General features: G+C 42.1%; 1 protein-coding gene across 2 annotated transcripts in view; it reads right to left on the bottom strand.

The window, feature by feature from the left end:
- ALB1 (ALBINA 1) overlaps window positions 1–14,611 on the bottom strand; it is a 309,920-nt gene that overhangs the window by 206,887 nt on the left and 88,422 nt on the right. For both annotated transcript variants that reach the window (XM_089377590.1, XM_089377589.1), the window contains one exon: window positions 2,864–2,959. In XM_089377590.1, coding sequence (XP_089233716.1) covers window positions 2,864–2,959 — 96 coding nt within the window. The remainder of the gene's footprint in view (window positions 1–2,863; window positions 2,960–14,611) is intronic.

The following is a 14,611-nucleotide window of genomic DNA, read 5'->3' as shown; positions in this document are numbered from 1 at the left end:
GAATCAAAGGGAGCTGAGGAGAAAGGTTTCTTCACCTATAAAGCAATAAGATTCACAGCAGGATATGACAAAGTTTGTTGGACTTACAAAAAGTGTCAATGAAATTTGGAAGTCTAAGGGTATGTAAACCCTAGAAGACTAGAAGACTTGGATGAGAAAGCCCTAGGGTTTGTGGATAAAACCCTAGAGCTAGACCTAGATCAATGATTCTACTGAATGAAGAAACCCTAACTCATGCAAGGAAGGAAAGGCAAGCAACATACATTGGCAGCTAAAGAAGATAACCAGCCACCTCAAAAGAAGTCAAAGGATTCTTTCAATCAAAAGATTATTTTTTGTTCAAGTTTCTTGTTCTTTTAAATTTTTTATGCATAGCTTTGGTACTTTCTTTATAATTATATTATAAATCCTTCCTATAAAGGAAGACCTTTGTGAAGACTACCATTACAATGATTTATGGCAGCATTAGAAAGTACAAATCTATATAGTAGGAAGAAGGATTTTCCTACAAAAGGGAGAGAACAATAACTATATTGTTGCCCCACTCATAAATAAATTGACAATTACCCAGGATTATGACATGAGTTGAGATCATCAATGACATTGGAGAGCCTATTATAAATTTTAAGGTTTATGGGATACCCTAGAATTGGATTTGGAATGCATAATAAGGAAGTTGCATAAGCTTGATGAAGATTGTAGGTGGATTTCAGTAAGGGAGCAAGGATCAAGAGGGAGTCAACAACTCTAAATTAAAAGATAAGTAATTTATATCCTTCTACTTTGTTTAAATTTATTTCCATCTCTTAACCATTCCTTTGTCCTTGTATTTTCTACTCAATAATGGTTTCTTACATGATATCTTGAATAAGTCTTTGCAAGGACATCACAAGTAATAAAGCAATGACTGGATCACTTCATTCGAGACATGATGAAAATAGGAGCAATAGAGATCTGGTACATATCCACAAATGAGTAGAATTTGGACAAGGATGAGCTTAGTATGATGTTGGATGTCTCCCTCATTGAAGGGTATGATGAAGTGTTTGCAGGATTTAGCAAACCATTTATTGAAGCCAAAAAGGATTTGGCTGGGTCATAAAGGATTTTGACCAAGAAGAGATGCATACATTCACTTTTGAAACCAACAGGACTTGGCTAGGTCGAGGGTTTTATTATTAAGCAGCTTTCTTGAGTACAACTATGGTGCCAAACCGGCTCACCCAACAAAGATATCTATTTGGCATTAATACCTCTTCGGACACAGATATTCGACAAGTCTGCTCCATGAAAATCTCTCCAACGCTTTTCTGAGGCTCTGCGTCAGCCCTCCTGGCCTCTGCGTCACTCTGAAGCCCCCTACGTCAGCTTTCTGCTGCTCTACGCTGGCTCTTTGGCCTTCTGCGTCACCCACGCAAGCCTTGCTAGCCTCTGCGCAGTCACTCTGGCCCTCTGCGTGGCTCCTGTTGGCACTGCATAGCCTCCTCAATCTCTACGTTGGTCCTTCGGCACTATCTCTGCCTCTCTGCTATGCACTCGATGTCCCTCGCTACAACTCAAATCACTTGTTCGAATTTTCACAACAAACCCCGCTCTAGAAAATCAAACTGATTAATCAATTTTGGTGTATCTTCAACTGACCCTCAAGCCTCCTCTTATACTTTTTATGTTGAGTCTTCAACAGCCGAGATTAAATCTCTAATCAAAAGTTAAGATTAGATTTAACTTGATCCATGACATTTAGAACATTCTCACCCAATTTTATATTAATACCCATTAATATTTTAATTTTCCGAAGTTTAGACTTAGGAACTCCATTAAAAATATTAATTTTTTTAATATCTCTCTAACCGGGTGGAATTTCCCCAAACCATTTCTGGGACTTGGGGATCTCATGTGCTTTAGCCTCTCCACCAATTTTCATGGCTAGAGCACATCCGATGCTACCCCAAATCAACAATATGTGCACCAAATTTCTTCAAGGACTTCTAAGAGTCATATGTGCACCAAATTTCTTCAAGGACTTCTAAGAGTCATATGTGCACCAAATTTTATTGGAGTCAGACTGCAGTTTTCTTCATGTATTGCTCCTTGAAAGAGAGATAAATCTCATGATGAGAAAATGATCTCGAACTATGCTTTTACATTAGGATGGGAAGATTCTCATTTGTTCCTAACCACTTTGTCAGCTGGGATCACCCTGTCTTGTTTCAATCATATTTTAGTCAAGCCAGATCCTGTTTTGTGCCCAGCAGGCCTTAGTATGATACTCCTCATCATTCAGGTAAGTTTGTCCATTCAGTATCTTGCCTCAATTCTTAAGGATTTTTATCCCTTTTCCCAGTGCCAATTAGCAGGGTTTAGTAGTCCCTGTAATGGTGGAACAATATGAATACATGACAAGGTGGTCACTAATTGCAAGGATGTAAAACATGCACCTTGCCTAGTATATATATATCGAATGAGGGTTAACATATGCAATAACACTCAGTTTAACATCCATAACCAAAGCGTGTTGCAGAAGAATGCCCAATAATTTACAGGATAACAGCGCATATAAACAATTACACTCAGTTTAACATTCGTAACCAAAACAGCTTGAAGAATATTGACAAAATAATTTACATAGTTCTTAAGAGTGGTAGCATGCAATGAATGAGATACTAGCTTAAGGCCCTGAATAAATCTTGCATTTTCAGTTCAATATATGATATGATCATTCTGAAAACGTTGGCCTTCTTCCACATAGTATGTTTTCAATGCCAAAACTATTTACAATAGGAATTTGAATAAACTCTATTTTCTTCACAACACGAGAAGTATGCTGGTCTGCAGTTTTAAAACAATAAAAAAAAATGCTTACTGCTTTCTTGAGATCATCAACCCCAACTTTATCACGACCCTCAAGAGCAGCCAATGATCTTGCAACTTTAGAAGCATACAGTTCAGCTCTGTGACCCTATCAAAATTTCAGAATACAAAGGTAAGAATTCTTGTTCTTCAAGAAATAACATGGATTACCAAATTATTAAGAAATTTTTAAAAATATATGCAAATGAATATAATGTATTTAAGCAGAACCAACTTTCTTGGGCAAGAAAGTTATTCTTCCTTGTAAAACTAATTACCTGAATATCACCTAGAGACTCTACTTATACCTCCTCACAACTTTCTTGTCAGTGGTAAGTTATACTTTCTTACAAATTAAAAACAACAATGCAAGGTTGATGACAAAATAGCTTTTAAGACCAAGGTTAGTAGAACCTTGAAACATACAGAAATGCCAGGATCTCATCCTCATGCCAAACCAATCCATAAGCATTGGGGCATTCATCCAATGTAGCCAAGTATCATCCAATCTCACTGACCCTAGCCAATGTGAGGGCTAGATCAATCATAATAAAAAGTGCAAAGGTGGAGTGTTTACTCCAAATGAAGTGTGCATATGCTAAATATAGTATTACCATGCCAATAATATCCATTGTTTTTCCACTAGGAATCCCCAAACCATATAAAACACTTTGAATAAATCAATAAACCTGTTGGAACCATGTGAAAGGGGGTTCATGTGCTAGGCACTGTCCAGGTGAATGTTATCAACCATGTAAATGTGAAATCCTCATGTAAAACAGACCCCCATGTGCTAGGGAAATCAACTACTCACATCATCATTATCCAACCCTTGAGGGGTTAGAGCCATCATACATGAACAAGATGTAGCAGTCTCTAGATGAACAAGTATACCAAGACAATATGACCAGGTAGCATGCTTCATCTATACCAAGAGTGAGATCCATCAAATCAAAGGCATGAAAAAAACCAATAGATAAGCCATGACAATCCATCAAGGAGAAAAATGGGTCTCCTCCACAAAAACAACATGCAATTAAAATTCCATATGCACCATGCTGCAAACCCATCCATTGTAACGAAAATCACAAGTGTTAGCCTCATACAAAACAAGGTGTAACAGGGGTAGTTGCTTGAGTTGCTTGAAGAGACATCCTAATGTTGCAATTATTTTTGGCAGGTTGTTAGCATTTATGAGGTTTCATTCCATCTTCTAGTATGATCCACTTCTCGAGACCTTTTTGCTAACATATATTCATTGCACTTGGTGGAGTGCTTCCCTTGGAGACATTCTAGGTGAAGCATTGGAGCATTTCATGGTTGACCACTTGTTAAAGGAGGCGTCCTATTTGGGGAGCATGACCCGTGACATTCCAACTTGTGATTTGTCATTATTTATTATTTATTTAACTTTTCACTTAGGAGTTAGTTAGGAAATATCACTTGTTTATGTAATCCTAGGAGAGATAATGGATCTCGCATTTAGATATTATTATTTGATCTTGTGGAGGTTTTGAGCTGGTTCTCTATATAAGAGAAGCTCCTTCTATTGTTTTGGTTGTTGAAAGTTTGTGGAAGCACTAGAGACTATTGCTTGATATTATTTAAAGATTATTTGGAGCTTGAAGCATATGTATTTCGGTGTTATTTGCTAAATATGGATGCTGGAAACTTGATTTCTTCAAATGTGTTATGAAGCGCTGAATTTGGCTAACTTTGCTCCCTGTCTAGAAGAATTTATTTTGGCTGTTTTTCCTTCTAAGTTATTTATGTCTACTGCTGCAACTGTTAATGATGTCATATTTCTTAATTAGAATTAGATGGAATTCACATCCTTTGGTTGTAAACATACCATATGTGTTGGACATTGGATAAACCGGCGCTCCCCGTGTGTTTCGTGAGATGTGCTTAACCGACTCTCGTGGATCCATTAATTTTGGCGATGCATCCCTTTACTAACACCTACGGGTTTTGGTGTAAAACTGCAGGTGTTAGTAAACGCATAGAATACCATCATTGTTTTACAGCGACAAAGTTGTTTCTGTTAAAAAAAAGAACGATTTCAGAGTCTAATTATGGCATTGGAGATATGTTTTACAAGTTGATTTGAAGGCTGATGTATGATGTTGATACTTGGTATGGTTGATAACTTGTATGCTTGTGAGCAAGATGAAACTAAAGAGAAGCAAAGATGTGATGGCAAAGGAGCAGCAGCAAGCATGTATGCTTGTGATCAAGGCAAAGAAGCAGCAAAGGAGCACAAAAAGATGTGATTTTGGAAGGCATGTTAGAGGGTTAGAGAGTTAGAGCGCATGTGAGAGAACTGATTATTTGTGAGTCGTCTGGCACATATGAAGCTGATATGAAGCAAATTTGAAGGGAAGAAGAGGCAGAGATAAAGATGGAGATATGCAGAATTGGTGACCAGGTAAACCAGCATGTTGTTTCTTGTATGTATCAGGGGATTGTAGTCTCCTTTCAAGTTGGAAATTGATAAAGAATGGGATATAGCCTATTGAAGTAGGAGCCCCCTGTGGGTTGTAGCCTACATAAAACTTGTAGGAGTTGGAGCTTCCTTGCATGTTGTAGCTTGCAGAAAATTTGAGGTAGCAGCCTCTTGTAGGTTGAAGCCTACAGAAAATCGGATGTAATAAGGGAATAGGAGCTTGCCTTTGCATCACAACAAAAACAAATTGTGGTTTTCTCCCTTTATGGGTTTCCACTTATATCTGGTGTTTATATGTGTTGACATTATTTGCTTATGTGATGTTTTGGATTGCTTATTACTTGTTGTTCAAATATTCAATCTATTGGTTATTATGTTTTAAGCTACTCATTTAAAAAGTTTAGTTAATGTGTTTAAAGAAAATCAATTCAATGTCCATGAATGTACTAAACTAATTCACCCCCCTGTCAATTTAGTAAAGTCTCCATCATCATGCATTTTGATAATTACCATTCAATAGGGTTCTCAAAACCAATTTTCCGTAGTTGTGGATGTTACTGCTTAAACTAGCAGGGGTCCTAGGAGGGGATCATATGGAGCAACACAATGGAGCAATAGCCCACTGTCACCTCAGCTAAATCTCCCTGCTCTTTACAAACTTTCACCAATGGGAGGATGTAATGATCCTAAACAGGAATGTAAGTGATATACAAAGCATGCAAACAATCCAGCAATCAGAAAAACAAAATATACATTAAGCACCCATGGAAACACTGGAAATAGAGAAATGTTGAGCCATTTTATTACTTCTTCAGAAGCAAAATACAATATTAAAATAGAATGGTGCACCTAGGCTTGTCTCAATGGACAAGCTTGACAAAACTCAAGTGAGAAAATGCTAAACTGAAGGCTGCTACAACTGCTGCACCAAACTGAACTACGCTGCCCCAGAAAACTGCTCTGTCTGCTGACTTCGAAGGGCTGGAATCACTACTTCCCGTGCTCAAAAAATTATGAGATTTCAACGCTTTTCTCCTTGGCCTAAACCCAAAAAAACCCACAAAGTAATTGGCCAAATGTTGACCTTAGAATTTTGGTCCAAATTCCCCTTAGCTCCTCTAGCTACTGGCTGAGTTGGGACCCCTGTTTGACCCCTTAAATCTGCCCATAAAATTTTATAAAATCAGGAGTGTGATCCTTGTCCAAAACCCAGAAAAACCCAGAAAGGGTTTCCCTTGGTTCCAACCTTCAAAAATTGACCTTTCATAGCTTGGCCCTCCTCCAATTTCGAATTTTGTTGCTATCATTGATCTTGTCAATCTCTGTTCTCCCAACTCCAACAATCCTCCTCAAATGGCCCTCCAAGTGATCTCCTACTTCTCCCAACGAGCTCCAACTCTACAATTCCTTCCTCCAACTCCCACGTGAGCCTAGTGGTGGCTCTCTGCGCAGACCCCGGGTAACTGTAAATCGCACTGTTGAGATCCTGGCTCTGTTGGCTCAAAACTCACAAGAAAGGTTGACCCTTTGTTTCTCTCCCAATCCTCTAACTCTCCTAGCAAATGCTTGATCACTGATAGCTCCAAACTCCCCCTGCGTATTCTCTAGCTAGCCAGAAATACGCACTCCCTGTTGTCGCTGAATGGTAGTGTTGTACACACTCCCGGAACTCCTGAAATACTTATGGAACTGCCTCTCTAGGGCGGGCACGGATGGTCCCCCAAAGTAGAGGTTGAATCTCCCGCTTGAGAGATTCGTGGCTAAACAGTCGGTTGACTCAGCTAAACAGTAGAGCGAACAATCAAGTAATTTTGATTGCAAGGTGTAAGAATGAATCCAAATGAGAGCTCTCTCCTTTTATCTTTGTGGGCCTTCCTTGCCTCATGTGGGCCCCTCCATCCAGCACTTCGAATTCCCTCCAAACCATTCGAATGGCCTAGTTCAAATTCCCACGTGGGTGGCCCCCACCTTCCACTAGCAACCAAATTAAGTCAAACTTCCTCCTAAGTCCCTAAGTCAAAAATGTTAAGTTCTTTCTCTTAGTCAAAAATGTTAAGTTCTTTCTCTTAGCCAAAATTGTGCAAAAATGTGTGGAAACACCCTGTTACAAATGTGTTTGAGAAGGGACATGACAGTCCTCCCCTCCCAAATGTTGCTTGCCCTCAAGCAACCTCAAAGTTGGGTGCTCCAAAATGTGCTCACCCTCCCAGGTGGCATCCTCATTTGGCAAGCTCCTCCAATGCACCAAAAATCGCCTATCCTCAAGCAATGCCTAAGCAAGCATCCTCTCTAACTATTGCTCCCCACTGTCACTGCAAAATGTGCCAAGGTCCCAGATGTGCCATTGGATCGTGCCTGACCTCTGCACTATCCTGATATAAAAGAATCCTTCAATACCAAGATCCCAGGCAAACCTGTCCAACATAAAGCTCCCTCGCTCCATTCACTATCCTGCCCGGTGAAAGTACCAGAAGTCCCCTGCTCCATCAGTGACTCACTAAAGCCCAATGGAAGATTTGTATGATCTCCCCCTGTAGTAGCTGACACATCCCTAAAGGTTATTGAGTTGTGAAGAGCTGTGATGCCCCAATTCCCTGCTAGTCCCAGAGTGGTGCCACCATGCTGACGCTGCGCTACTCTGACTATGTCATACTCCCCATCGTGCGCAGTCAGTAGCCTCCTCTCCTGGAACTCGATGTTGGAGTAATGAAAGAGGCGAGACACATCTTGCATGGGCATCTCCATGGCACCAAGGCCTACCCATCCAAATCTAACTCCACACCTATGCAACAACAAAGAATATCTGCCTCCCCATATGAGGAAACCCTCTATGAACCCCCGTGTGTCATCCCATGAGCGAACTATATCACCTTCTGCCACGACTTCGATCATCACGAGTGATCTATCGGTCAACAGATGGAATCCCTCTAGCCCTCATCTCTAGTCCATGCATGTGATCACTATATAGGCTCCATATATCGCGGGCTAATCTGATGCATGCTAATCTACCCTGTGCTTGCCACTGTGTAGTACCGATGATCATTGGAAGCCACGTGTGCCAAAGAGCTACCCCCTGAATGCAACCAAAAGATGGGTATCTGATACTCGTAATCAACTTAGGGTATGTGGACCCCTCCTATCCCTGCCAACCATCTCCCTTGGGTCTACCATCCGCCCTCTCGATAATGTGCCAATACAATGTCTGGAGGTCGGACACATACTGGAAAGTTGCCTCAATCATACATGGTATCCTCTACTCATGCATGGTCCTGACATGCCCTGTAAAAAGAGTGACATGTCTCCCTCGTGACCTGCTCCTCGAGCGTAGGCTCACTGATGAACGATATGCCACCCCTGCAGATGATCAGCTCATCCCCCAAACTGTGGTTTGTCAACTCGTGCACCAACCCAATGCCACCGCTGAGAAGTCTCTCCCCTAATGCATTGAGTGTCATCCCAATATCTCGGTTGAGCTCCCTGTCCCCAACTGCTCATGCCCAGAGTGTCAAAGGAAAACAGCCAAGTCATCTGTGCTTGTAAGTGATGTATAAGAGGGATAGGTATGTGAGTCCCCATGGATACCATCGAGTATCACTCATTTGCATCCCCATCAATCTTGGGTGAAGTACACCCAAAGGTATGCCCAGTGTCTCTGTCCATAAGTCTCCTTGGAGGCAACCCTCCAAGACCTCGTTGTGCAACACCATATGCCCCTACATCCCACCGAGTATCCCTGTAGTCCTCAACCTGGCACTGTACCCTACAGCGCATCCCTGTACACCACTGGATACCCCATGCTACTGTTGTACCATCCTGTACTGTCTCGTATCCTGCCTGTGTCACTGTATCTAGCTCTCCCCACGTGTACTCGATGCGAGGTGAGTCGCTCAATGCAAACCAACATGCTACATCAAAAAACCACGCATCTCCATGCTCCTCTGTAGGCCACTGCTCATCACTGCATACCTTTATACAACACTGGATGCTAGGTTCTAAAATTGGGTCTATATGCATCAAGTCGCATCCCTCTGCATAAGATTGGACTCTGCGGCATATCCTTGTGCACCCCTGGGTACCACTGCCTACTGTCGTACCACCCTGTATCATATGCCATCCTGCATGTGCCAACGCATCCACCAATCTGCTAGTAATCCCTCCATGATGTGGGCTACATCTCCCCATCTGCCCTGAAAGACCTGAGCGGTCTAACTCCTCACATGCCAATGGGAATGACACTATTGTGCCTATCCTTAGTAGCTCTAGTGTCCAATATACCAATGAGAGAGCACCGTCTCCATGTAATGCCTTGTCCGGTGGTCTGTCGATGCCACCTCCTCCTACCAACTCCTGCCATAGTAGGCTAATCACCCTATGACTCCATGCACAATCAATATGCCAAGACAACTCATGAAATTGGTTTGCTCCCCTGTCAAACCATCTTGTCACTAGTGTTGTCCCAGGCTTTGATGGAGATCTGAAAATGTGTGTGTGCCCAAACGTCGGATCCATCACGCAGCTACTACCGTCACCTAACAACTCTATGATGTGATGGGAAATGCCACCTGGATCCCAACAACAATCTGGCCCTCGAGTCCCTATGGTTATCCATGGCCTCTGCTGAAATGTGGCCATGGATGTATCCAACCGCCTAGCCTGCTCCATCGGGTACCAGCTCAGTACCTCTCGCCACCCAATCCCAAAGGAGGGATCGAATGTACAATCCCTTATGGAAGAAACAAGCCCTCCAAGCTGATGCAGTGTCATACTCAGCTCATGTCGCTCAGTCTTGCTAACCTAACCATCCCCTAGGGTATGTCTAGACAACGCTGCCTCCCTCAATCCAATGCATAAGGGTGGGCTAATAACGTTGTAGATCTCGTCAATGTGCCTCTGAAATGAACTGTGCTGAAATCCCAACGTGTGATCTCTATGTTGCCCCTCATCAATGGCTAGCCCAAAGGATGGTTGCACATCCTCCTCCATCATGGACTCAACATGAGCCTCCAACTGCTCCTCCATTAACAGTCCAACACGTAAGACATGCTCGCCAATCAGCTGCAGGTGAATGTCGTCTGGTAACTCTGGCCTAGATCTAGATGCCTTTCTACCTATTGGCTCCTTATCAACGGTGGAGATGTCTCCCGTCACCTCATCAACCTGTGGTGCACTACTATCACCTGAGTACTCAGTCACAACCCCGGATACCTCATCAATGGATACCTCAAAAACAGATGGCACCTCCTCAATGGTGGACACCTCCATGTCTCTTGGCACCCCTCAATGGTGGACACCTCTATGTCTCTTGGCACCTCCTCAATGGAAGGCCCTGTGGATGTGTGCTCTACTCTCTCCCCCAAGGTGTCAGCCAAAGCTATCAAAGGAATCTCCAACAAGGGCGACTCTTGTGTCACATTGGACACATTGACATGCTCCTCACGCTCTAGTGTGCCCAAAAAAACCTCCTCCTTAGGCTCCTGATATCTAAAGCCAGGTCTCCACCAGCAAAAGCGCCCCCTAGTCTCACCCTCTAACTGTCCTTGTCTTGTCTGCTCCTTTTGAGGAGATTTGATGCCCTGATTCTGTCGACTTTCCCCACACAATGTAGATGGTTGCACCCCCACAGCCTGCGCACCACTAATGTCTCTGTTGTAAGGATGAGAATGGATTTGGTCTGACACCTTCCTCAACTGGGCCAATCTCTCATCATTCCAATGGATTCCACCCCAGAATTCCTGCATACTAAATCTTCTTTGAGCCATAAGTTGTCTATGGTTTAACCCGTCACTATGCATACATGCTCAAATCTTCCATGATCTAGATGGCTACCCCACAGCTGGCCAAGATCATGGCTCTGATACCATTGTAATGATCCTAAACAGGAATGTAAGTGATATACAAAGCATGCAAACAATCCAACAATCAAAAAAACAAAATATACATTAAGCACCCATGGAAACACTGGAAATAGAGAACTGTTGAGCCATTTTATTACTTCTTCAGAAGCAAAATACAATAGTAAAATAGAATGGTGCACCTAGGCTTGTCTCAATGGACAAGCTTGACAAAACCTAGGTGAGAAAATGCTGAATTGAAGGCTGCTACAACTGTTGCACCAAACTGAACTGCGTTGCCCCAGAAAACTGCTCTGTCTGCTGACTTTGAAGGGCTAGAATCACTACTTCCCGTGCTCAGAAAATTATGAGATTTCAGCTCCTTTCTCCTTGGCCTAAACCCAAAAAAACCCACGAAGGAATTGGCCAAATGTTGACCTCAGAATTTTGGACCAAATTCCCCTTAGCTCCTCTAGCTGTTGGCTGAGTTGGGACCCCTGTTTGACCCCTTAGATATGCCCAAAAAATTCTATAAAATCAGGAATGTGATTCTTGCCCAAAAACCAGAAAGGATTTCCCTTGGTTCCGACCTTCAAAAATTGACCTTTCACGGCATGGCCCTCCAATTTCGAATTTTGTTGCTATGACTGATCCTGTCAATCTCTACTCTCCCAACTCCAGCAATCCTCTTCAAATGGCCCTCCAAGTAATCTCCTACTTCTCCCGGCGAGCTCCAACTCTACAATTCCTTCCTCCAACTCCCACGCGAGCCTAGTGGTGGCTCTCTGCGCAGGCCTCAGGTAACTGTAAATTGAACTACTAGGATCCTGGCTCTGTTGGCTCCAAAACTCACAAGAAAGGCTGACCCTTTGTTGCTCTCCCAATCCTCTAACTCTCCCAGCAAATGCTTGATCACTAATAGCTCCAAACTCCCCCTGTGTATTCTCCAGCTAGCCAGAAATACGCACTCCCTGTTGTGGTTGAATGGTAGTGTTGTACACACTCTTGGAACTCCTGAAATACTTATGGAACTGCCTCTCTAGGGCAGGCACGAATGGTCCCCCAAAGTAGAGGTTGAATCTCCCACTTGAGAGATTCGTGGCTAAACAACCGGTTGACTCAGCTAAACAACAGAGTGAACAGTCAAGTAATTTTGATTGCAAGGTGTAAGAATGAATCCAAATGAGAGCTCTCTCCTCCTTTTATCTTTGTGGGCCTTCCTTGCCTCATGTGGGCCCCTCCATCTAGCACTTCGAATTCCCTCCAAACCATTCGAATTGCTTAGATCGAATTCCCACGTGGGTGACCCCCACCTTCCACTAGCAACCAAATTAAGTCAAATTCCCTCCTAAGTCCCTAAATCGAAAATGTTGGGTTCTTTCCCTCAGCCAAAATTGTGCAAAAATGTGTGGAAACACCCTGTTACAAATGTGTTTGAGAAGGGACATGACAAAGGAGTCCTGATATGAGAAGAATCATTACGAAAAGTAGATCAATGATAGGATGAAAAGTGATTCCAAAAACCTATTCACAAGGGAGGCTCAGATAATGGGCTTGCTTGCTATGGAAGCAAGATGGAGGGCTCTCTTAGAAGGGCTAAGGGTAATGCCTAGACCTAGGGTTTGAGGAGTGTTACTTGAAAAGAAGTGCCCAAGATCAGGGAATCCTAGAAGACTATGGTTTCTAATTGAGCTTTGGGAAATTGAAGTTATAAGGTAGTGGTACCACAAAGAAGCAAGTGAGCCCAAAGGAGGTCAAAGGTTTGGATTGGAGCAGCAAATTGATGATCTTGACTAAGTTAGGGATGAGAATAGGATCAAAGGGATTGAATTCCTCTTGGAATTTGAATATAATGACCCTAATGAAGCCACCAACTAAAGGGAACCTAGGGATGGGAACGGTCTTCAAGCTAGGGCTTGCAAAATCTTGAGATTCCACCGTGGGATCGACCTCAAATTTGGAGGTGTTGACCACTACCAGTCAACTACCCATGCAGTACACCCCCTCTTTTCTTGGCAGAAAGGGGTAGCACCTGAACGACGTGTCCGTGCCAGCCTGCAGTCATCAGCAGCTTGATCATTTTAATTGTAAACCCAGTCTGCATGTATGAATTGTAAATAATCTTAGCAGATATGAGTCGTGTATGTAAATTGCCTAGGTGGACCTAACTTTCTAGTGGTAATCTACGTCCCGGAAGGTTTTTCGTCTCACCGATCCATGATCGGCAGAGTTTTCCTTCAGCCTGACCCCAAAGCCGGGATGGATTTTGTCATTAGAACTTTAGGAGAATCCTAGTGTGTTAATCTGCTAGATTATAGTTGTGTCGCAGAACTGGGTGGTTTATGAGGGTCTATGTTAAGTGGGTTTGTCCCCTTAAAATGTAAATTGTAAAATTCATGATGTAATGTGTCTTGAGGGTTGGAAAATGTTTTAAATCCCCTCATGAGTTCTAAGTCCTAGGTCCTAGGTGATGTTTCCAAAGACTTAGTTCGATGATCCATTTAAGAAAATAAATAAAATAAATAAATAAATATATATATATATATATATTATTAAAAAATGAAATAAATAAAAAATTATAAAATAAAGCAAAAACCCTAAATAATAAAATAATAATATTTTGAGTGAATGCATGCAAAATATTATTTTTAATAATAAGTTAACAATTTCGACGGATGAGATTAAGAGATGTCTTGATCCTCATCGACGGTCGAGATCATTTCGACATGGATCACTCGAACTAGCCGTTGGGATCATTTCCTTTAAGTAGGGTGCTAGGGGTCATTTCAGATCATTGGATCTGTGAGTCTTGTACTGAAGAAGCTCTCTTGTAATCTGTTTCTGGTTAATAAAAGAAGACTTTGGGGTCCAAATCTTGCTGGTGTTACTCTCTGGAAGTGCTGTGAGCTAATTTAGTTTCTGCATATTTTACTTTTCAGCCATTAATAATAGCTTATTGTAGAGTATTGTGAGCACAGGTATCTTGTTCACTTGCTAGGGTTTGAGTGGTGTTAGGGTTTCTGAAGTAATGGCAGGTATCTCCATTACTTTTGGGATCTAGCAGCATTTTTGCCCTCTTTACTGATGGTTGTTTTGAGCTGTGCAGAAAACCCTTACTGAAGAAGATTGGTGGGCGTTTGGGGAAGTTCTCGGCTGAACCAGCCAACTCCCGCAAGCATTTTTTGCTGAGCCCAGTTGGATTTGATCCTGGGTCTATCATTCAGTTTATTTTTCCTAATTTGCATGAGAGATTTTCTGAAGTTCTTCATAGTGAAAATCTGAAATTTTTGTTCTTTAAAATACTTCTGTTCTTATTGCTGAATCTGGCTGTTAAGGGGCCAAAATCTGTAAATTAATCAAGCTGATCTAGGGTTTCAAAATTTTGCTTTATACAGTTTTCATTAGGGTTTTCCTTTTTCTGCAGGTTACAGGTGTTGGTATTTTGAGGAAATTTTGGGTTTTATTAATAAAATCTGGAGCAGCA

Source organism: Pinus tabuliformis, chromosome J (assembly GCF_031772625.1).
Source record: "Pinus tabuliformis cultivar Carrire ecotype Pingquan chromosome J, CPIR1, whole genome shotgun sequence".
In the NCBI taxonomy this organism is placed as follows: domain Eukaryota; kingdom Viridiplantae; phylum Streptophyta; class Pinopsida; order Pinales; family Pinaceae; genus Pinus; species Pinus tabuliformis.
Note: the sequence above shows the minus strand (reverse complement) of the source record. Positions and strands in the feature narration are given on the sequence as shown.